Source organism: Protopterus annectens, chromosome 6.part0 (genome assembly GCF_019279795.1).
Source record: "Protopterus annectens isolate FY-2018-M chromosome 6.part0, PAN1.0, whole genome shotgun sequence".
NCBI lineage: Eukaryota > Metazoa > Chordata > Ceratodontiformes > Protopteridae > Protopterus > Protopterus annectens.
In genome coordinates, this window is record NC_056737.1 from 297,045,110 (window position 1) to 297,068,461 (window position 23,352).

The 23,352-nt window shown below is 44.7% G+C and overlaps 1 protein-coding gene across 1 annotated transcript in view; it reads left to right on the top strand.

Annotated features, from left to right (window-relative positions):
- LOC122803824 (serine palmitoyltransferase 2-like) overlaps window positions 1-23,352 on the top strand; it is a 581,324-nt gene that overhangs the window by 133,758 nt on the left and 424,214 nt on the right. Inside the window, exon 2 of the mRNA XM_044073509.1 lies at window positions 986-1,180. Within this exon, the coding sequence (XP_043929444.1) occupies window positions 986-1,180 (195 nt within the window). The remainder of the gene's footprint in view (window positions 1-985; window positions 1,181-23,352) is intronic.

A 23,352-nucleotide genomic window follows, 5' to 3' on the forward strand; every position in this document is an offset into this window, starting at 1 on the left:
CACTGGACCCCGCAAGTACCTCTTGTTGCCTGGGCCACTGGTTGAACCCAGATGAAGTTATTGGCATGTCAACTAGGAGTAACAGTCTTGCTGCAGCAGATTTGTTTGTTTAGCATGGCCTTCTTATGATACATATGGCCAAGGGCAAAGAAAAATGCTTGGTCCCTTTTTTCTCTCTTTTGTTCATATATTCCTGTTTTGCAGCAGATGTCCTTTGTTTTGGTTTAATTGTGCAGGAAATGGAGTCAGGATTGATTTTGCAAATCCAGTAGGGAAGAACGGTTGAAAATTAACACATTATTCCATAGTTCCAAATGAAGTATACAGGTACTACTTCCATAATATGACTTTAAATTTTGAATATAATTTGTCTGAAGTGGGTTTTGGCAATCAGTCCCCTGCAAAAAGGGGTTAACGGTATGTGTATATAGTATACTAATTCTTGATTGCAAGAATCAGAATGGGAAAATGCAGTGAAAAATAGAATTGCTGGTATGCTGGCTTAGAAGTGTAGAAGCAAGGTGTCCATGTGTATTACTGGTTACCAGAGTTTGGTAATGAACTCTGAATGCTGTTAGAGTTGGCTCTGGAGTATGATGACATGGCTGATGGACAGTTGAACAAATTGCAAAATGACCTTGAAATTTCAGTAAAATTGATAACATTTGAACTCGTTTAAAGTCAGTGAGTAGTTGGTGTATAATATGATGAAGTTAAATGATTGAAGAAACTGTAGGGCAACAGTTTGCACTCAAACGCTTCTACAGGAGTTCGCTCAGATGTTTTCTGAATGTAAGAATACATATCTGTTGTAAGTACATTTAAGAAACTTTTGAGAAATTCACTGAGGTGTAAGACGTGAATAATAAATGTAGTGATGAACAATGTAATAACAGCAATCTGCTTTTAGACTGAGGATATGGGGGAAGGCTGTGAATAAATACTTTCATTTTAAGAAGTTTTCAAAATCCTCTCTTTTCTCTAGGTTCATTATGTTGCACAGAATGGAGGGTTGTATAAAAAGCCTTTTAATGAATATTTTGAAGAAACTCCCATGTTAGTTGCGGTGCTGACTTATATGGGATATGGTATTCTAACACTCTTTGGATACCTTCGAGATTTTTTACGAGAATGGAAAATTGAAAAATGTCATCATGCAACTGAAAGAGAAGAACAAAAGGTAAGTGACAGTAGTACTATCTTGATGTGAGCTTGATATCTTTAAAATGTACTTTCATATTTATTAACTGGGTATTTAGACTGGACAGGCAAACTGTTTTCATCCATGATCCATACATTACATGGGTACATTGGATATATTTGTAAGGCAGAAATATAGTTAGAGACAAATATCCTACTTTATAGCTGTATGTAATCAGATATAGATTTGTGATATACCTGGTAAAGTAGTTATTCATTCGAGCTAGATGTTTGCTTGACACACCCATTTTCAGACTTTAAAGTGTTCAGGCTTGGAGATTACAAATCACTGAAAAACACAGATCCTCATTCAAAAGTGTGATCACCTGTACACAGCAAATAACCTGTCCACATCAGTATATTTCCATCATGTTTATAAAGATCACTTTTTTTTCTCTTTTCTGACAAAAGAACCACTGGTCTGCAGAAGACCTGACTCCTTAGTACCACAGCTGGAAATATTGTTGTACAGGGACTTGTTTGACTGAAGCTAGCAGTAGTACTTCAGCCATGGTGGGCTTGTACACATTTATTCATGTTTTATTATGTGTCTGTCGCAAATGGATGAACAGAATTGTGGCACCTTTACAGAACTCAACAGCTTGTGGTACTTATGAAGATGTATTTGTGGGGGAGTCTTCTGCTGAGATAGGAGTTAAGAATGTGACAACTGCAGTATGAGGAAAATGTAGTTAAAACCTGTGTGAGTTAAAGTAGTAATGCAAGTGTGACAGTTGAAGTAATGGAAAGATTGATAGCAGTCCAAAAAGACTTTAAGAAATATGTACAGAATGTTCCACTTGTAGTGGTGGTATTGGGGGTGGGGGTGCTTGAAACAAAAAGGCTCTTAACTCTTCTGACCAAATGAGGTATTGATGGTTGTTCTTGGCTAAACAGAAAAAGTGTTGAAGCAGTTTTTTTTTTTTTTTTGTGGGCATTACATGATACTGTTTTGACTATGTTTAAGTAGACCGCACCATGGATTTTCCCAGGCAAATCTCTGTGCCCATATGGCATGCGTGAACTTTTTTAGGTTAATGTAAGCTTCTGCTCATGCTGTTGGGAAGGGACCCACCCCCTGGTGAATTAGAATCTTCAACTTTTGCTTCCCCTTGCCCTGAGTCATCTTTTTTCTGTTGTCACAGGTACTTTTTAGCTCATTTTTTGAACTCTGCTTCACCAATCATATTACATTGCATTTCAGGACTTTGCAGTTCCCTTATGTGGAACAGGATATTGGTTCCTGTTCACATTCCAATTTGTACCTGTGTCACCTTATGCCTTCCCTGTTCTTACATTTCAGTTCTGCCTTTGATATTGCAATGGATGTTCTTCATGTTTCACTGTTGCAGTCATTACATTTGGGTAATCCTGCTGGCAGGTTGCCATCAGTCGGCCTAAATTCCAAAGTCTTGGGTCCTGCGTCGGCTGCTGTCGCCCCTTCCCTAACGTCACATCGTCAGGGGTATAAAAGAAGCAGCCGACGCCATTTTATTCAGTCTTTCTTGCTGCACGGTGCCCGAAGCAGAAGCAGTTTGCAAGTGCCGGTCGGCCGACTCCTGAGATTTTCGTGTTTGAATTTCAGATCCGAAGTCTTCAATAATGCTAAGTAGCCCGTTGGGGAAACTTTTTTTCTTGCCCCAGACCGATGTCAGAAAAAGTAAATAATTATTTCTTGTGGAAAGCAAATACCTCATAAGGACTTTCATTCTTACTGTATTCCTTGCCTAGGCCCTGATCACAAAGTTTCTGGTTGTCGGTTTTGTGCTAGATTTAACCAACGCACTATTAAGCATTGGTATGATTTTGCTTTAAACTATTTTGGACGCCGGTTTAATTATCCAGAAATGTCGTCGGATAGCCATCCGACTACTGGAGTTAACAAAAAACGCAAAGAAAAGGAGAGAGATAAACAACTGAGGCCCAAAACAGATGACAAAGCTTCTCCTAAGCCAGTCGCTGATTCGCCGGTTCTCAGTGAGGCGCTTTCGCAGCCCCTGACTCCTGCTACTTTAGAGTCGCAGGCCGCTACCAACTCCCACGTGGAATCGGCCATGCCGCTGGAAACTCAAGGTATTGCAGCCTCGGATAGTATTCTCTCAGATGCGTCTGGAGCCGCTGAGCAGGCACCGGCTTCTGAGGTTGTATTCAGACCTAAACATCTTTACATTAAACCGACTTCAGCTTCAAAGGCAAAGACTAAAGCACCTTCTAAAGCAAATAAACAAACTCAAGAGCCATCTGGACAGGCCTCTATGCCCAAGAAACTGATGCGGAAAATGGCCGAGGACTTGTTTACCTTGATCAGAAGTTCCCATCCCCCTCCTGATAAGAGGCCTAGGTAAGAGACTGACTATGAATCTTCAGATCAGTTTTCTATTTTTTCTGATTCCTCTTCTGATCAGGAATATTCTCTTCCCCCCATGAGGATTCTGATGCTGAAGAATCTATACCTTCAGCTTCTCCTCCAGAGGACTATTCTTTTGGGGAAACCTTGCTTACCATGAGGGAGCATTTCCACTGGGAGAGCCAAGATTTTTCAGAATCTAAAAAGAGGCTCGGAGATTTCCTTTTACTTCCTCAACACAGGCCTCTAGGCGATTCCACCTTTGTTAGACATTGTAGATGATGTGTTTTCGGAGTCTAGTTTTACCCCTGACTCCTTATCTCCAGCTCCTGTTAAGCCTGATAGATATTACAGGGTTCCTGACTCACATAAATTCCTTTTTAAAAACCCTGCTGCAGACCCAGAGACTATTTCACAGGGTCCCAAAGGAGTTGAGGCTTCCGCTGCAAAAAACCCTATCCCCTCTGACAGAGATTCTAGGGCACTGGATAGATGGGGAAAAAAGGTTTACACATCTGCTACCTTGACTATAAGGGCCTTAAACTGTCAGTTTCACATGCTCAAGTATCAACAACATGTCATGACATTGCTTAAACAGAAAATGTTGTTAAACTCTGAATGTGCAGAAAACAAGGAAATGCAGGATTTATTGCATGCAGCTGAACAAGTTAGAAAGCATACTTTGCAATGTGGTTTTGATTCTTTTGAGGCCTCCAGCAGGGCCGCAGTTATGGGTTCTGTAATTAGGAGGCATGCTTGGTTAAAGGAACAAAATCTGCCTGATCATGTGAAAGTTAAATTACTAGATGCACCTTTACAGCATGATACTTTGGTGTTAAGGCAGAAGAGGTGTTAAAGAAAATGGAGGACAAAGCTAAATCTATGAAAACTGTCAAAGACATTTTACAAGTACAGCCACCTAGGTTTAGTAGATACTGGCCTACAAAGAATTGGTCCTTTCCTGTGTCAGACAGACCTCAAAGGGGCAGATCCAGATGCCGTAGAGGCAAATCCCAGGTGCAAGGTTCATACAGGTCAAAACAATGGGGTGCTTCTACCTCCAAAGTTGGAGAAGACAAATCACAACCTTACTGGAAACAGTCCCAATGACTTCCCCCTGCCTTCACCAAGCACTTCTCTCCGGGCAGCACCCTTAGGGGGAAAATTAGCACTTTTTTCTCAAAATTGTCACATTATAACCCAGGACAAGTGGGTTCTAAACATAGTGTCACAAGGCTACAAGTTCCATTTCCATACCCTGCCAAAGGCAAACGGCTGGCCAGATCTGCCAAAAAATCAATGGGCAGAGGCACAAAAACAAGTCTCATCCCTCATGGACATGGGGACCATTCAACAAGTACCAGAGCAAGAGCAGGGACAAGGATTTTACTCAAGGCTGTTCTTGGTACCCAGAAAGGACAAGACCTGGAGACCAGTACTGGCCCTATCTATTCTGAACACATTCCTGGATATACCAAGATTCAAAATGTTGACTTTGCAGTAGGGTCTGCCCATGCTGGGCAAGAATGCTTGGCTTCTGACTTTAGACCTAAAAGAGGCATACCTGCATGTCCCAATCAGACAATCATGCAGAAGATACCTCAGATTCAAGACTGGCTCAATGCATTACCAATTCTGTGCACTGCCCTTTGGCTTATCTACTGCGCCCAGGGTCTTTACAAAGTGCCTGGCACCAGTAATTGCATTCTGCAGACAAAGAGGAATACAAATATATCCTTACTTGTCTAATTCAAGCAGAGAACAAGGACATTCTTCTACAGCATCTGGCGTTTGTGAAAAGACTTCTAACATGCCTAGGGTACACAGTCAATGAAAAGAAATCAAAACTAGTACCCTCTCAAGAGATAATATTCCTGGGTGCAAGCTTAAGTAAAACTGCCCAGATGGCTTATCTCATGCCAGACAATCAAAGGCAACTGACTACCTATTTCAATATGTTGGCAACAAAGGCCCAGTTATCTGCAAGAAAAATTCTGCAGGCTTTGGGCTTCATGGCATCCTGCATCCTACTAATTCCATATGCAAGACTGCATATGAGGAAACTTCAATGGTACCTAAAAAGTGTTTGGACTCAACATTGCCACAACCTGGAGACAATGATTACTCTCATTCCCTGCCTGCAACGGGAGTTTCGATGGTGGGTGAGGGCTTGTCACCAGAACAAGGGACAGCCATTTACATTACCCCCAGTCAGGCAAACACTAACAGATGCATCTGATTATGCCTGGGCAGCCCACATGGCAGGAAGATGCATTCAGGGCACATGGTCCTCAAACCAAATGCATCTACATATCAGTCAAAAAGAGATGAAGGCTGTCAGGGCATTTTGAACAGCTAGCAAGGACCTACTTCATCTGGGACAACTACTGATAAAGACAGACAACACCAAGGTCATCTGGTATATAAACAAGCAGGGGGGCACACATTCTTACCCCCTTTGCAGACTAGCCATGACTTTGTGGGACACAGCATTGACTTAACAAGTACATCTGCAGGCACAATTCCTGCCAGGAAAGGAAAATACTCTGGCAGGCGAACTAAGCAGAAACCTCATGGATCCCCATGAGTGACAGCTGGATCCACAAGTCTTCAGCATGATAACAAGGAAACGGGGATGCTCGGAGATAGATCTATTTGCCTCCCCTCTCAATTACCAACTAACAAGATTCTGCACAAGGACTTTTCACAGACAAGCATGTAAAATGGATGCCCTATATTTCAGCTGGAAAAACCTTTCAGTATATGCCTTTCCTCCATTGCCACTCCTCCCCAAGGTACTCCTAAAGGTCAGACAGGAGAATCCAAAGATTATGCTGATTGCCCCAGACTGGCCCCGCCAGTACTGGTATCCAATCCTAAGGAACTTGTCTAAATGCCCAGCTTGGACCTTACCTCAAATACCCCATCTACTGTCCCAGCAAAACAATCAGATCCTGCACAGCCAACTCAGGACTTTAAACCTGGCAGCATGGCGGATAATGTTATCATAAAAAACACACCTCTCAGTAAAGCTGTGATGGATGTCATTTTGGAAGCCAGAAGGCCTAGTACTAGAAAATTTTATGCTGGAAAATGGAAGAGATTCTGTGCTTGGAACCAGGCACAAGGAACTGATACAGCTGTACCAAATATTCCTCAGATTTTGCAATACGTAACTGAGATGCTGGACAAAGGCCCATCTTTTTCATCAATTAAAATTCATGCCTCTGCCATTTCGGCTCATTACAATGCAGAGCCACCAATCTTTTCTCATCCTTTATTAAAGCAGTACCTTAGAGGAGCCAAAAATTTAAGGCCTCCAAGGAGATCACCAATACCTGCATGGGACCTCAACTATGTCTTGGAAAAACTCACCCTGCCTCCTTTTGAGCCAGCTGCTACTGCTGATATAAAGTTTTTATCTTGGAAAACCACTCTGTTCCTAGCAATAACGTCTGCAAGACAAGTTTCAGAGCTACAGGCACTCATGGCTGTGGAACCTTTTATCATGTTTTATCCAGACAGGGTTTCTCTGAGGACAAACCCGACATTTATGCCTAAAGTGGTGTCCAATGTGGCTCTTAACCAAACTATTCATCTGCCAACTTTTTATCCAAATCCACAGAACAAGTGGGAGAAAATTCTGCATTCCTTGGACGTACACAGACAGCCAAGATTCTACTTGGACAGAACCGAAGTATACAGGAAGCCAGAGCAATTACTAGTGACATATGCTGCAGGATCACAAGGAAAGGCCATCTCAGAGCAGACTATTTCAAAGTGGATAGGCCACTGCATTCGTTTCTGCTATTTGCAACGTGGCAAGCCAGTGCCTAAGGGCATTAGGCTACAGTCAACCAGAGGTGCAGCCACTTCATCAACCTTTCTCAGGGGAGTACCAACCAAAGACATTTTAGAGGCTGCTACTTGGTGCACACCTTTACAAAGCACTATCATTTGCCACTCTACTCTAAATCCAGCGCAGGCTTTGCCACTGCAGTTCTGCAGGGCCTCATAGCTGCTCCTAATGCTGTTTAGCTCCTGCCTCCCAACCATAGCTTTGGGACTCTACTCAAATGTAATGACTGCAACAGTGAAACACGAAGAACATAGTACAGTTGTGTACACTTACCATAAATGTAGATGTTCGAGTGTATTCACTGTTGCAGTCCAGGTTACCCACCCGCCATCCCCCTTTTTTCTGCTGGAACTTATCTTTCCTTCTCTGATTTGTACAACCTATGTGGTGCATTTGCTTGTAGATGAAGGTAAAGTTTATATTGGTGCATGTATTTATATATATATATATATATATATATATATAAATTTTGGCTACCCTTTTAGTGGGCACCTGACATCTGGTGCAAGAAAAACTGAAGAAAATGGTGTCGGCTGCTTCTTTTATACCCCTGACGACCTGACATCAAGGAAGGGGTGACAGCAGCCAACGCAGGACCCAAGACTTTGGAATTCAGGCTGACTGAGGGCAACCTGCCAGCAGGATTACCCAAATGTAATGACTGCAACAGTGAATACACTCTAACATTTACATTTATGGTAAGTGTACGCAACTGTACTATCCTTGTATGCTTTGTCACTTTTCTGTTTTGCAAATTGCTTTATTCCATACAGTTATGGGTATTATAGATGTTTGTCCTTTCTGCAGCCATTAGCACCAGGGCTGGTACCTTTGTCAGTTTGGGGAGTTGCCTTTACTCAAAAAGCACAAGCTCTGGAGATGGTGGTGATAAAAGTACAGTCTTCCATCACTCCTTCCATAATTGTTCATGTTCCTTGGTTTTTATTTGCAGATACCCCTTCGACACACCTTAACCATGACCGATGTTTATCCCCCTACCCTATACATATTATTAGAGGTGCACCTTCACTGCTTCTGCAACTTTTTTAAGTTTGTTCACTGGGTTAGTGGACTGGAATAGGACCCTTTTCATCCACCTCTCAGGCCAGACTGTCAGACATGTATGCAATAGTTGCAAAACAGATGATGTACTTGTAGTTATTTATGTAGCAATCAGACACACTGCTTAAACATGTTAATATAGAAAAAAATTAACAGCATAAAGAATCACAGCAAAGTAGGAGAAATGAGATAGTGCAAATAGATGCAGTTGTGACGAAAAAATGGAGTAAACGCACATAGGCAGTAGTAATAGTGTTGCAATTGATGAACAGCACAATGTATCCTAAAGTGCAGAGATATAATAACTCACAATGTACAGTTGCATCAGAGCTACAGACATTAGCCAACGTCTTTGAAGCATTTGCATTTTTTTCGATATGTAGATACGATTTCAGCAATTTTTCAAGTGAGAGATCCTGTAATTATTAATTTAGCTAGAGTTCCATGAAGCAGGTGTTTGAGAAAAGATCTTTTGCAAGCCCAAAGAAATATTTACGTCTTACTAGCTTGACAGTAAATTTGCTTCTTAATGTATAAGAGAATGCATGATGTCCTTCAAGGATGCATCTGCAGTCCTTACAAATGGGTTGTCCTGTCGTCAGGCAGCCCTTGATCGGCAGATTCAAAGTCTGGGTCTGGCCTCGGCTGGTGTCGCACTTCACCCGGCGTCATAGCTGCAGTTCTTGGGTATAAAGGCATCAGCCGGCGCCATTTCCTCAGTCTTTCTTGCGCGTGGCGCGAAGCAGAAGCTGTTCGCAAGTGCGGTCGGTCAGATCCAGAGATTACTACTACCGAATACTACTTGAAGACTTCTAAAAGCTAAGTACCCGTTGGGGCTCTTTCTTGCCTCAGCCGATGTCAGAAAAAGTGAATAACTGTTTAACTTGTGAAACAAATACCTCATAAAGATTTCCACTCTTACTGCTTACCTTGTTTAGGCCCAGACCACGGTAGCAGCTTGTCTAGCCTGTGCTTCTTTCAACCGCGGACGCTTAGGCGTCGGTCGGAGTTGCTGAACAGTTTTTGGCTCAGATTTTGCGTACATAATGCCGTCGGATCCTCCGACTTCTCAAGTTGTTAAGAAAGCGAAAGGACCGACACTCGCGGTCCGCGGTTTCGGCGAAACCACGGTTAAGCAAACATGAGTGTCTCTGTTTTGGCGAAACCGAGCAAGCGGTTCTATCTTCAGCGAATCCATGACTACTACCGAGGCCCCTTCTACCCTGGTTGAATCGGCCTCTGAAGTTCTACCTGCTACTGTGGTTTCACAAGAATTATCGCACACCATCCCTTTGGATGTTTCTACCCCTGCGTGGTGCTGCTAGGCCGCCTGCAGCCATGTCTATAAAGGCCTTTGCCAGGGCTAAAGCAGCCTAAACTTCTAAGTCTGTGCCTGTTAAGCCCCCTCTCACAGGCCCAGTTCCAGTTCCCAAATGCTTACTCTGGCAGAGGATCTCATCTCTTTAATAAGGGGATCCCAATCTCACCCAGACAGGGCCTCTCAACCTCCAGAAAAGAGATCTAGAGCAGAGCCCCCTGAGCCAGTGTCCTCAGATGATTCTTCTGATGATACAGACAATACAGACCATCCAGAGGCTCCTTTTTCTACTTATGAAGATTCCGATGCTGAGGAATCGATTCCTTCTGCCTCTCCACCAGAGGAATTTTCCTTTGGGGAAACTTTACATGCCATGAGAGAGCAATTCCAATGGCAGGGACAAGATTTCTCAGATTCAAGGAAAAGGCTTAGGACCTTTTTGCATTTACCACAACATAGGCCTTTAGCTATACCTCCAGTTCTTCCTGTTGTGGATGATGCATTTAATGATGCTTGCACTGCTCCTGATACTTTACCTCCAGCCCCTGCTAAGCCCGATAGGTTCTACAGGGTCCCGGACACTCATCACCATTTATACAAGGCTTGAACTTGTAGCAGACTAAAGAAGCACACCACGAACAGTTTATTTAATAGATAACTGGTAAGCGCTTTCACGTTCAAATACAACGTTTCTTCAGACCTCAAGAATTAAAATCCCATCATGCCTTTATATACTTTGTCTAAAAATCACATTAGTCAATTAATCAATTAACAATAATGAATAATTATGATTAAATACAGAGTATAAATAGTGTATATTATATATTGATTTATGATGAGTTTGAATCTCAACAGAATTGATTATAATATACAATTTTATAGAAGTTTTTATACATTTTTAATTAATTAATTATTCATGTGATAAAGTGTTTAGATGGTTAAGGTCAACATTTATATATGTATATATCTATATTTGCAGTTGTGTTTTTACTCAATTCTGTTGAGATTCAAACTCATCATAAATCAATATATAATATACACTATTTATACTCTGTATTTAATCATAATTATTCATTATTGTTAATTGATTAATTGACTAATGTGATTTTTAGACAAAGTATATAAAGGCATGATGGGATTTTAATTCTTGAGGTCTGAAGAAACGTTGTATTTGAACGTGAACTACCAGTATCTATTAAATAAACTGTTCGTGGTGTGCCAGCCGTGGTGTGCTTCTTTAGTCTGCTACAAGTTATTGCTATTTCTTCTTGAGAAGCACCTTGCCTGATAACACTCGTGTGTTTTTAGCTATTTATACAAGGCTCCTTTTGCAGATCCCAAGACTATCTCCCAGGGGCCTAAGGCAGTAGCTTCGACCTCAGTTAAAAACCCTCTCCCTTCTGAAAGGGAATCCAGGTCCTTAGAGAGCTGGGGTAAAAAAGTATACACCTCTGCTACTCTCTCAGCTAGGGCATTGAACTGTCAGTTTCATATGATCCAATACCAGGAGTTTATGCTTGATCAACTAAGAACTAATTAACTAAGAAACTGTCCTCTGATGATTCTTTAGATAAGAAATATGTTCTAGAAATGGTGCATAACATTGAGCAGGTTAGTAACCATTCCTTAAAATGTGGCTATGATGCACTGGAGGCTTCCTTTAGATCAGCCATGACTGGCACAGTTATAAGAATGCATGCATGGTTGAAAGAACAGGTCTTGCCGGATCATGTTAAAGAAAAACTATTAGATGCTCCTATGGATAAGGTCAGTTTATTTGGTTCTCCTGCTCAACAGGTACTGAAGAAAATGGAAGAGAAGGCAAAATCTGTACAAACAGTGAAAGATTTCTTACAGGTTCAGCCTCCAAGGTTTAGCAGGAACTGGCCTTCCAAAAATTGGTCCTTTCCAGACTCCTCTAAAACTCAGAGAGGCAGGAATAGGCGTTCAAGAGGCAGAAATCAATCCAGGGGAGGTGCCTACAGGGGGCGCCAGTGGCAAGGTAACAACCAACGGGGCACAGACACAACTACTACCACTGCAACAGGACAATCACAGTGACTTGGCTCTGGCACCGCCTACCAGGAACAAATAGCAGCACCCTTAGGCGGAAAGTTAGCCTTATTTTCAAAAAAACTGGCACTATATCACAAGAGACAAGTGGATTTTGCAAACTATAAACCAAGGCTACAGGTTTCATTTCCACACTTTACCAGGCAAAAGTGGAATGCCAAACCTACCACCAAATCAAAGACAGAAGCTCTAAAACAAATAGCTCAATTAGCAAAGATGAGAGCTGTGGAAAGGGTACCATCTATGGAACAAGGCAAGGGATTTTACTCCAGACTATTCCTGGTACCAAGAAAAGAGAAAATTGGAGGCCTATTCTCGACCTGTCCGCTTTAAACACATTCATCATTGTTCCAAAATTCAAAATGTTGACCCTACAGCAACTTCTTCCCATGCTGGGCAAGGAGTATTGGCTGGTAACTCTAGATCTCAAGGAGGCATACCTGCACGTCCCCATACGACCAAATTGCAGAAGATACCTCAGATTTCTTGCAGGATCAGAGCATTATCAATTCTCAGCATTGCCCTTTGGCTTATCTACTGTGCCCAGAGTGTTCACGAAATGCCTGGCATCAGTAATCGCTCACTGCAGGCTTCAGGGAATCCAAATATATCCATACCTGGACGACTGCCTGATACAAGCGGACAACAAAAACAAGCTAACAGAAGACTTACAAAGAGTCATTTGCTTACTACAAGCCCTGGGATACACAGTCAATATAAAAAAGTCAAGACTGATACCATCCCAAAGAATAACCTTCTTAGGTGCAGAATTGGACACAGTAAAACAGATGGCATTCCTAACTGCAGAAAAACAAGAACAACTTCCTCTCTACTTCTTGGCATTAACAAAGCAGAACAAACTAACAGCAAGGAAAGTACTGCAGGCCTTGGGCTTCATGGCATCCTGCATAATCCTGGTCCCCCATGCCAGACTGCATATGAGAAAGCTACAGTGGTACCTAAAGAATTTATGGTCTCAACACAGGCACAGCTTTAGAAACCGAAATACCACTAATTCCATGCCTGAAACAAGAGTTCCTATGGTGGGCTCAGGCATGCCAGTCAAACCCAGGTTTGTCCTTCCACAGCATTCAACCAAGCCAAACCATCACAACGGACGCCTCAGACCTCGGTTGGGGGGCCCACATGCTGGACAAGTGCATACAAGGCTTATGGACTCCAGATCAGCTGCACCTGCACATAAATCAAAAAGAAATGCTGGCAGTAAAACTAGCAATCCAGAATTTCAGACCATTCCTCCAAGAAGGACAGTTGATGATAAGGACAGACAACACCACAGTCATGTGGTACATCAACAAACAGGGAGGCACTCATTCATACCCTCTATGCCGGATGGGATGGCACTGGACCTATGGAATATGGCTCTGAGTTACAACATTCAGTTACAAGCAATTTTTGTACCCGGAAAAGAAAACATCCTAGCAGACATATTAAGCAGAACTACCTCGGATGCTCACGAATGGATGCTACACCCGGACATCTTCAAGGTCATCACAAAGAAATGGGGACTGCCACAAATAGACCTATTAGCATCCCACTCAATCACCAGCTCAAGAAATTCTGCACAAGGACGTACCACCCACTTGCTTGGAAGGTGGACTCTCTATCCTTCAGTTGGAAAGGCCTGACAGCATATGCATTCCCACCTCTTCCTTTGATGCACAAGGTGCTATTGAAAATCAAAGAGGAACGTCCAAGGATCATTCTGATAGCTCCAGATTGGCCAAGACAACATTGGTACCCATTACTGAGGAGCATGTCTCGGGGAAAATGTGGACACTACCTCTGATTCCTTTGATGTTAACTCAGAGCGACTACAACATCCTGCATTCAAACCTGAAAACTCTGCAACTGACTGCCTGGAACATTACATAAGAGCAACTAACCCAGATTTATCCCAAAGGGTTAAAGACATTATCCTTGAGGCCCGCAGACCCTCAACAAGAAGGAACTATGCAGGAAAATGGAAAAGGTTTCTCATTTGGAGTACCGAGAGGGGCAAAGATGTGTCAAAGGTAGACATTGCCAACATCCTGGAGTATTTGGCAGAGCTTTTCCATACAGGCCTGTCCTATTCCTCCATCAAGATACATGCATCAGCTATTTCTGCAGAATACAGCTTCGATCCCTGTCTTTTCGCATCCTCTACTCAGGCAGTTTCTGAGAGGAATTAAGAATGTAAAACCTCCTAGGAAACCACCATTGCCAGCATGGGACTTTAACTTTGTGCTAGAAAAATTGACACTCCCCCCTTTCGAACCAGCAGCAACAGCAGATCTTCAACACCTATCCTGGAAAACTGCTTTCCTGCTGGCAGTTACCTCAGCAAGAAGGGTTTCTGAGCTACAGGCTTTAATGGCAGTACAACCCTTCCTAATCTTCCATCAAGATAGTGTCCATGAGAACTAATCCTACATTTATGCCTAAGGTGGTATCCAGAGTGTCTTTTAACCAGGCAATCCACCTACCTACCTTCTTCCCCAATCCACAGAATAGGGGGGAAAGACTGCTGCATACTTTGGATGTACATAGACAGTTGCGCTACTACCTGGACAGAACCAAGGGCAATAGAAAAACTGACCAGCTTCTGGTAGCATATGCAACAGGAAGGGAAGGAAAAGCAATTTCAAACAGACAATCTCCAAGTGGATAGGAAATTGCATTAGATTCTGTTACTCCTACCATGGAAAGCAAATTCCACAGAACATAAGGCCTCATTCTACAAGGGCTACAACCACTACCACAGCTTTCTTACGAGGAGTGGCTACCAAGGACATTATAGAGGCTGCTACTTGGACCTCCGTGCATACATTTGCCAAGCATTATAACTTACCTTTATACTCTAGATCCCGAGCAGGGTTTGCCACTGCTGTTTTGCAAGGGATCCTAACTACACCATAATTTCTTCTTCCTCCTCCCCTAGTTTGGCTATGGTATTCTACCCATTTGTAAGGACTGCAGATGCATCCTTGAAGGACATAGTACAGTTTTGTACCTACCATAAATGTAGATGTCCGAACAGGATTGCATCTGCAGTCAGGATTACCCACCCTCCTTCCCCTCTGTGGTATTCCTAGGGTTATTTGCCCACCTAATAGCTAGCTGGGGGGGGATCTCTTATGGTGTATTTGTTTGTATATATGTACATACATGATTATTTTTTGTGTTTGCCTTCTACTATTTGGAAACATTGGCATTTATCCAAAATTTAGCTATCCAAGAGGGCAACTGGCATCTGGGGCAAGAACACACTGAGGAAAATGGCGTCGGCTGATGCCTTTATACCCAAAGAACTGCAGCTATGACGTCGGGTGAAGTGCGACACCAGCCGAGGCCAGACCCAGACTTTGGAATCCGGCCGACCGAAGGGCTGCCTGATGACAGGACAACCCATTTGAAAGGACTGCAGATGCAATCCTGTTCGGACATCTACATTTATGGTAGGTACAAAACTGTACTTTCTAGTAATTTGTTAGCCGGTGGTGGGCAGTAATGATTATTTAAGCGTTTATAATTAAGGGACTTACACTGATAGGAAATCCTGAATGAGATTGGAAGCCAGTTGGCTTTATTAATGGTTGTGCTGTGTAGGCCTAGCTAGATGAATAAGATCAGTCTTATTTTTAGCTACTTGAGGGGCAGAAGTGTTTATCTTTGACAGGAGAGCACTTATAGGCAGATAATCGCTAACCCAAGTAAGCCAATTGAACTGTAGATGTTTTGTGTTTCAGTGTTGCAGTCATCACACTTGGGTTATCTGCCTGCAGGTAACCCTCATTCGGCCCAAATACCAGAGTCTTGGGATTTCTGCATCGGATGCTGTCGCCTCTTCCATGATGTCAGGTCGTCAGAGGTATAAAACATGCAGCTGACGCCATTACATCAGCTTTTCTTGCTGCGCAGGAGCCTGAAGCAGAAGCAGTTCGCAAGTGCCGGTCGGCCGCTATCTGAAATGTTCAATGCTAAGTTGTCAATCTCGCCTTCATTCTTGCTTGATGGGTTCGGAGCCGATCCTCGGCTCCGACTCGGCACTTGCTTTAGCTCGAGAACTCCTTTTACCAGCTCGAGGCAGCCCCATATCCCATGATGCAAGGCAGGAAGTACCCAGATCTCGTTTGCCGCTTCGCTTGGGAGGTCTTCTCTTTACCAGCTCCTGGTAAGTAGTTCACATTTGTGATATTTCAAGCCCCTTTTAGTTTAAAACTAATTTTTTGATAGTTTAATTTTAATTCTAACCTTTTCTGACAGAAATCCTGTCTCTTTTAATTTTTAGTTAGTCAATTTTCCTATCCCATCCCCCTGTTAGGGTGTGTGTGTTGTTTTTATAAAATACCTCTTGGTATTTGTTTAATTTAATTTTGACTGGTGTGTCTGTGTGTTGTGTTAGGCACCATGTCTAAGGAGAGGGTTTCAGGTTTTAAGAAGTGTGACTCGTGCTGTCAGAAGATGTCTCTGACAGGCGGTCACACTTCGCCTGTACTGTTTGGGCCCTCTTCACCTGCAGGACTCCTGTGCTATTTGCCACTCCTTCAGCCAGAGAGTCCTGCAGGAGAGCAATAAGTTGATTCTCAGGGGTCTTCTTAAGCCGGAGGGCTCTCCGGCTAAGTCGGCTCCACAGAAGTCAACTAAAACTGCCAAGGCCCAAGCTTCTGTTTCTAAGCCTGCGGCCTCGGCTCCGACTTCGTATAGAGTCGAGATCGGCTCGCTGGAGCCGATTCTGGATCCACAAAGCTTCGGCGCCGATGGCTATCGGTGCCGAATCTGTTGACCGCCGATGTCGGCTCGATCGGCTCCGACACCCATGTGGCAGGCATCGGTGTCGGCTCCGATCGGCTCCGACACCGTTACTGGTGGCTGTATCGGCTCCGGCTGGAGCCGATACATCGAGACGTTCTGTCGGCTCGAGTCGGTGCCGACAGGATCAGTAGTATCGGCTCCGCTCGTCCATTCCAGGAAGAGGTCGAGGTCTCCTTCCTTGGAGCCGATACTTTCGGCTCGGCCGCCTCTTCTATCGGGCGGAGCCATCAGGGCCGATCTTCAAGGTCATCCAGGTTGTCAGATCATGACCTAGAGAGAGTGGTCAGTAGATTACTCAAGTCACAGGTACTGGCCCAAATGTTGCACAGTCCGTCTCAGCAGACGACTGTTGGTCCACACCCCGTTACAGTTCCTCCTTCAACTCTACCCCAGAGTTTGGAGTTGGAGTCTACGGGCATGGTTACTGCTACGGCTGGAGGACGGATACCTCCTTCTGTTCCTTCAGCCCCTACTCTTATCTCCTCTTCCTTAGAGGGATTCGGTGGTCGGGCTTCCATGGTCTCCTCCGAGGGGGTGAGTGGCATCGGACCCTTGTCCGAACCCTCTCTTCCCTTTGGAGCCTCGGCCTTGGTGAGCTCGGCTCCGACATCTGCCTCGGAGACTTCCTTCGGTGGTTCCTGGAGTTCCTAGCTCTTGGGCGGGTTCTCTCGGACCTGCCTGGGAGGAGCATTCGAGGTGATGAAGAGTGTACTGGCCACTGGTATCAGTCAGCAGTCTGTTCCGTAGCTCCTCCCTCTATGGTACCTGTTGACATCTCTGCCACTTCTCTTGCTACAGGACCCAGAGATCCTCCTCCTCAGGTTTCCCCATTGGGAATTTCCCCTCTTCGAGGATTCTCCTGATGTTTCGGGGATCCTCCTAGGAAGAGGACTTGTAAGAGGAAGCATGTAGACTCCCCGAGTCTGTCACCGGATACTGACTTTGATGAGTCAGAGGGATCCCTAGATCCCCTCTGAGGATGTCTCCTTTTCAGACATCCTAGAACTTCTCAAACAGAGGGAAACTGGCCCACCAACAATCCCCGGAGGATGAGTCAGTATACCTAGAGGCGTTTGGATCTCGGCCCTCCACCTCCTGGGTGTCTCCGCCTTCGACCCTTATGCAGGTTATTGCACGAAGGCGTGGACAGCTCCTGACTCTGTAGAGCCAGTCCCTAGGAGGCCTTCTAAATTTATCACTGCCCCTAGTGACAAACAATTCCTAACCAAGGGTGTCCCGCTGATGCCATGGTGGTGGCTGCGCCACCAAAAGGAACTTGCAGATCCTTCCGTGCCCGTCCATCCTCCTAATAAGGACTCTAGGACCATGGATAGGTGCAGCGGATGTTTTCCTCAGCGACCTTTGCTATGCGTTAGCTGAATTATCTTTGTCACTTCACCAGACTCCAGAGATATCCTGAAGGAGCTGGGAGAAGTAGTTCAGGATCCTACAGCTGCAGGGGCTCAAGAAAAGATTGCTTCGCAGCTAGGAACCCTCAATTCCATTGCTAACTCCTCCATGCGGCTAATATCTTATGCTGCGGATGGGCGAGTAGAGCCGCAGGCACAGGTGTGGCTCTTAGATGCCAAGCCTGGATGCGGCTGTGTGATTTTTGCGGATCCTTTAAGGTGTCCTTCACAAATTCTCCCTTTGATGGGTCAGCTTTGTTTGGCCCTCAGGTGAAGGAGACCTTGACCAGGTGCGAGCAGGACGGCAAGACTCTTTCTGCTGTTGGAGTCCGTTTTCCACCCCTTCTAGGCCTTATCCCAAAGGACAGAAAGGTGGGAAAATGTGGTTCCGTAAATCCCAAGGAGTCACGGATTCACGTGGTCAGTTTACCCCTAGAGGCAGAGGGGTAACAACAACAGGCGCGCTCTAGAGGCAGAGGGGTCCCAAGAACCAGGGAAACAGGGAGCCTCTCTCTGATAAGCCCTTTCAGCATCCCTGAGGTGTTGCCCGGCTGTCCCTCCTTGGAGGCAGTCGGGAAGATTATCACTGTACCCAGAAGCCTGGCATTCCCTCACTCAAGACAGATGGGTACAGTCGATCATATCCAAGGGTTACATAATTCCTTTCGAGGAAAGTCCTTCCCCTCAAGTTCCCTTCCAGATGTACCACCGGTCTAAGGGACATTGCAGAGTTAGAAATCAAAACTACTGCAAAAAGAGCCATTCAGCCAGTTACAATAGACCATTCAGAGCCGGAATCTACTCAAGGTTCTTTTGGTCCCCAAAAGGCGGAGACTGGAGACCAATATTGGATCTCAGCAGACTCAACAAGTCTGTCAGGAAGACAAGATTCGAATGGTCACTCTTCAGTCAATTCTGCCCTTCTTACAGAAGGACAACTGGATGTGCTCAATAGATCTTCAGGATCGTACTATCACATCAAAATTCACAGGCGCTCCAGGAGATTTCTCCGCTTCGGCTGGGGTCCAGTCATTTCCAGTTCAGAGCCCTGCCCTTTGGTCTCACTACAGCCCCAGAGTGTTCACCAAATGCATGGCAGTGGTCACGGCTCACCTGAGGCGTCAAGGATTCCAGGTGTTTCCGTATCTCGGCGACTGGCTCCTGTCAGCCACCACCAGGCATCAGCTTATACAAGCCAGGGATTACACAATCGAACTTTGTTCTCATTTGGGCATCTCAGTCAACTTGAAAAGTCATCCTTATCGCCCTGCCAGTCTATTACCTTCATAGGCAAACTTAAACACTGTTAGGATGTCAGCTACCCTTACAGAACAAAGAGTAACAGTTATCAATACTCATGTCAGGATCATTCTGACCAGCAAGAAAGTACAGGCCAGAATGGTTCTAGACGTATTAGGTCTCATGGCTCCAGCCATTACTCTTCTTCCCTGGCTCGATTCTACATCGCCTCCTTCAGTGGATGCTGTTCACGCAGTGGTCATACCAGCAACTCCCAATGCGTCACCAGATTCTGGTGACACAAACATGCAAAGAACATCTTGCTTGGTGGATCACATCGTCTCAGGTTCACCAAGGCAGGTGCTTTGTACCTCCGTCCCCGATAGCCACTGTCACCACGGATGCCTCCCTGATCGGGTGGGGGTCATTATCAGGGCAGGATGGTTCATGGGGCGTGGCAACCGTTCGAGTACCATCTGCACATAAATGTCCTGGAGATGAGAGGAGTGCTTTTAGCGTGGCAAGCCCTCAACGACTTTCTTCCTGTAGGGACAATTGCAGTCCACACAGACAACATGTCTGTAGTTTGGTATATCAACAAACAGGGCGGAACCAAGTCCTACCCCTTGTGTCGAAGCGCTCAGACTTTGGCAATGGGCGATCTCCTCTCATCGGTTTCTGGTAGCAACACATATCCCTGGGAAAACCAACATTATAGCGGACAGATTGAGCAGAGCTATTCTCATGCCTCACGAGTGGTCTCTCAAACAATCCATAGCGGAAGAGATTTTTCTGGAATGGGGTCGTCCATGTTGCGATCTTTTTGCTACTCCCCAAAACAGCAAATGTCCAGACTTTTTCAGCCTCTTCCCTCTATCAGGCCATCCCCCCAGAGACGCTCTGACCCAGGATTGGCCCCAGGGACTTCTTTATGCCTTCCCTCCATTTCCTCTGATCCCTCAGGTGATCCAGAAAGCTACCGTTTGAGAGCCAAATTGATTCTCATTGCCCCTTACTGGCCTCGACAAGTTTGGTTCCGTTCCTCCATCATCGCCTATTGGTGCAGCCGTGGCATCTGGACCCAGTGCCAGATCTACTGATTCACCAATCCGGTCAGCTGCACGGTCAGTCCCTTCTCTCAACCTCACAGCATGGTTGCTCCACTTCCTTCCTTAGCCAGGCTTCCTTTGATCTCTAACCCAGTTAGAGATATCATAGTAACTTCACTAAAATCCTCTACCAGGAGGATTTACACAAGCAAGTGGAAGCGTTTCTCTTATTGGGCTAAGGCCCAAAATATTGATCCTTTACTGCCCTGTTCAGGCAGTTCTGGACTTCTTAGCAGAGATTTTTCATGCAGGCTCCTCTTCTTCCACAGTCAGAGTTCAGTTGGCTGCTATTTCTAATTTTCATGTCGGGATAGCAGATCATAATATTATGTCCCATAGGCTCTGCAGGGCCTTTTTGAAAGGAATTTTCCTACTAAAGCCTCCAATCAGGAATCCTCCTCCTCAGTGGGATCTAAATTTAGTGCTGACATCCTTGATTCTTCCCCTTCGAGCCAGCTGTTTCTTGTTCCCTGAAATATCTTTCTTGGAAAACGTTATTCCTAGTGGCTATTAACATCTGCTAGGAGGGTGTCTGAACTTCATGCTCTTTCGGTTCGACCCCCCTATTTGATTTTTCACAAAGATAGAGTATCTTTGAGAACTAATCCATCCTTTTTGCCTAAGGTTGCTTCAAAAACAATCTGAATCAATCCATTGATCTCCTGTATTTTTCCTAACTATTCAGATAGAGCTGAACAAAAGCTACATTATCTTGGCGTTCACCGTCAGCTTAGATATTATTTGGACAGAACAAAAATTTAGAAAATCTGATCAACTTTTTGTTTCCTATGCGGATAATAAAAAAGGCCTTCCTGTTTCTAAAGTGACTTTGTCCAGATGGCTTTCTTCGGTCATCACTGAAATTTATCGATCAGGGGAAAACAGCTGTGCTCAAAACCTAAAGCACATTCAACTAGGAGTTTAGCTACTTCTACAGCCTTTCAAGCTAGACTGCCTTTGGACACTATTTGTGCAGCGGCCACTTGGGCCACTCCTCACACTTTTGTTTCCCATTACAAATTGGACTTGGCCTCCAGGGACAGAGCCAGTTTTGGCTCTACAGTCCTCAAGAGTTTGTTCCATTGAGCCACCCAGGATAGAGGTGCTAGGGGCGGTCCCATCAAGCAAGAATGAAGGCGAGATTGACAACTTAACATTAAGTTATGTACCTACCATAACGTTCCATGTTAGTTGTCTTCTCTGCTTCTTTCTTGCGACCCTCCCTCCATCCGCGTGGCCTGGACAGACCTTGAAAAAGAAACTATAAAGCTAAAGACCATTCAGACCTGGTCCTTTTTCCATCTGTAAGTTTCTTCTTCCTTTGGGAAGTATTTTATGCTTGGTGTTATTGCCCTTTGTCAACAAACGAGATCTGGGTACTTCCTGCCTTGCATCATGGGATATGGGGCTGCCTCGAGCTGGTAAAAGGAGTTCTCGAGCTAAAGCAAGTGCCGAGTCGGAGCCAAGGATCGGCTCCGAACCCATCAAGCAAGAAAGAAGGCGAGCGAAGACAACTAACATGGAACGTTATGGTAGGTACATAACTTCTTATTTTTCGAGTTTCGAACCTGAAGTCTTCTAAAGCTAAGTTTACCCCATTGTGGATCATTTTTTCGTGCTCTAACTGATGTCTGAAAAAGTTAACAATTGTCTTGCCTGTGGAAAGCAAATACCTCAGAGATTTTCATTCTTACTACGTCACCTTCTTAGGCCCAGACCACGACGTTCCTCGCTGTCGGTTTTGTGCCTTGTTCAACACCCAAACTATTTGTCATCAGGCTATCTTTGTCGCCAAATTCTTTTGCTCTCATTCTCCATATTCTGAAATGGCTTTGTTAAGCCTTCTGACTACCGATCTTCTGAAAAAAGTAAGGATAAAGACAGACCGCATAGGTCCAAAACTGCCGATGATGCTTCCGTTAAGCTAGTCGCCAGTCCGCTGGTACTCATTGAGGTGCTTTTGCAGACCCCGATACCCGCTTCTACAGATTCACAGGCCTCTACTGAGACCTGTTAGGAGTCCAGTATGCCGCAAGATGATTCTTTGACTATGGAACCTGTGGATGTCTGTACCTTGGATGGGTCTGGAGCCACTGTGCAGGCACCGGCTTCTGAGGGTGTGTTCAGGCCTTCCAGTGTTCGTATTAAACCGACTTCTTCAGTTTTGCCTAAAACTACAGAATTTCTCAGGCCCAGAGTTCGCACTATGCCTAGGAAACAGACGACCAAAGCGCATTCTCAAGCTCCCATGCCTCAGAAACAAATGCTTAGAATGGCTGAAGACCTTATTACTTTAATTAGGTTCATAGGTTCATAGGTTCATACTAGGCTATCTGCCCGAGGGCATTTACAAGCCTAGCCCATAGTTTTGTGGCTTACGCCACCCCTTTAGTATGGGGAACTATACCCATTATTTTGCTGTGCCTCTGTCGAGCAGTGACACTGAGGTAATCCCTGGGGTATATCTGCGATCTCCCATCCATTGGTCAAGATTTCTCTTGAACAAGGCCAGCGAGGTGCTCTGCCTCACATATACCGGGATTTTGTTCCACAGCATAGGGAGTCTTTGGGTGATGAATCTATCCCTCCAGCACGTCCTATTAATAGCCATGTCGAGGTTTAAGTCTCCCGCCTTTGTGGCTCTGACGGATACATTGGGAAAGCCAGCCTTCACCCTCTAAAAGACAAAGAATTGATTTTCCTTCGGATTCTACAGACCATGAGTCTGATGACTCTGACCCCTCTGATTACTAAGACATTCCACCTATGAGGATTCAGATGCAGAGGATTCCATTCCCTCTGCCTCCCCACCAGAGGACTTTTCTTTTGGTGAAACCTTGCATACCCTAAGAGAGCATTTCCCCTGGGAATGCCAGGACTACCCATAGTCAAAAAAAGAGACTTTGGGAATTTTTAGA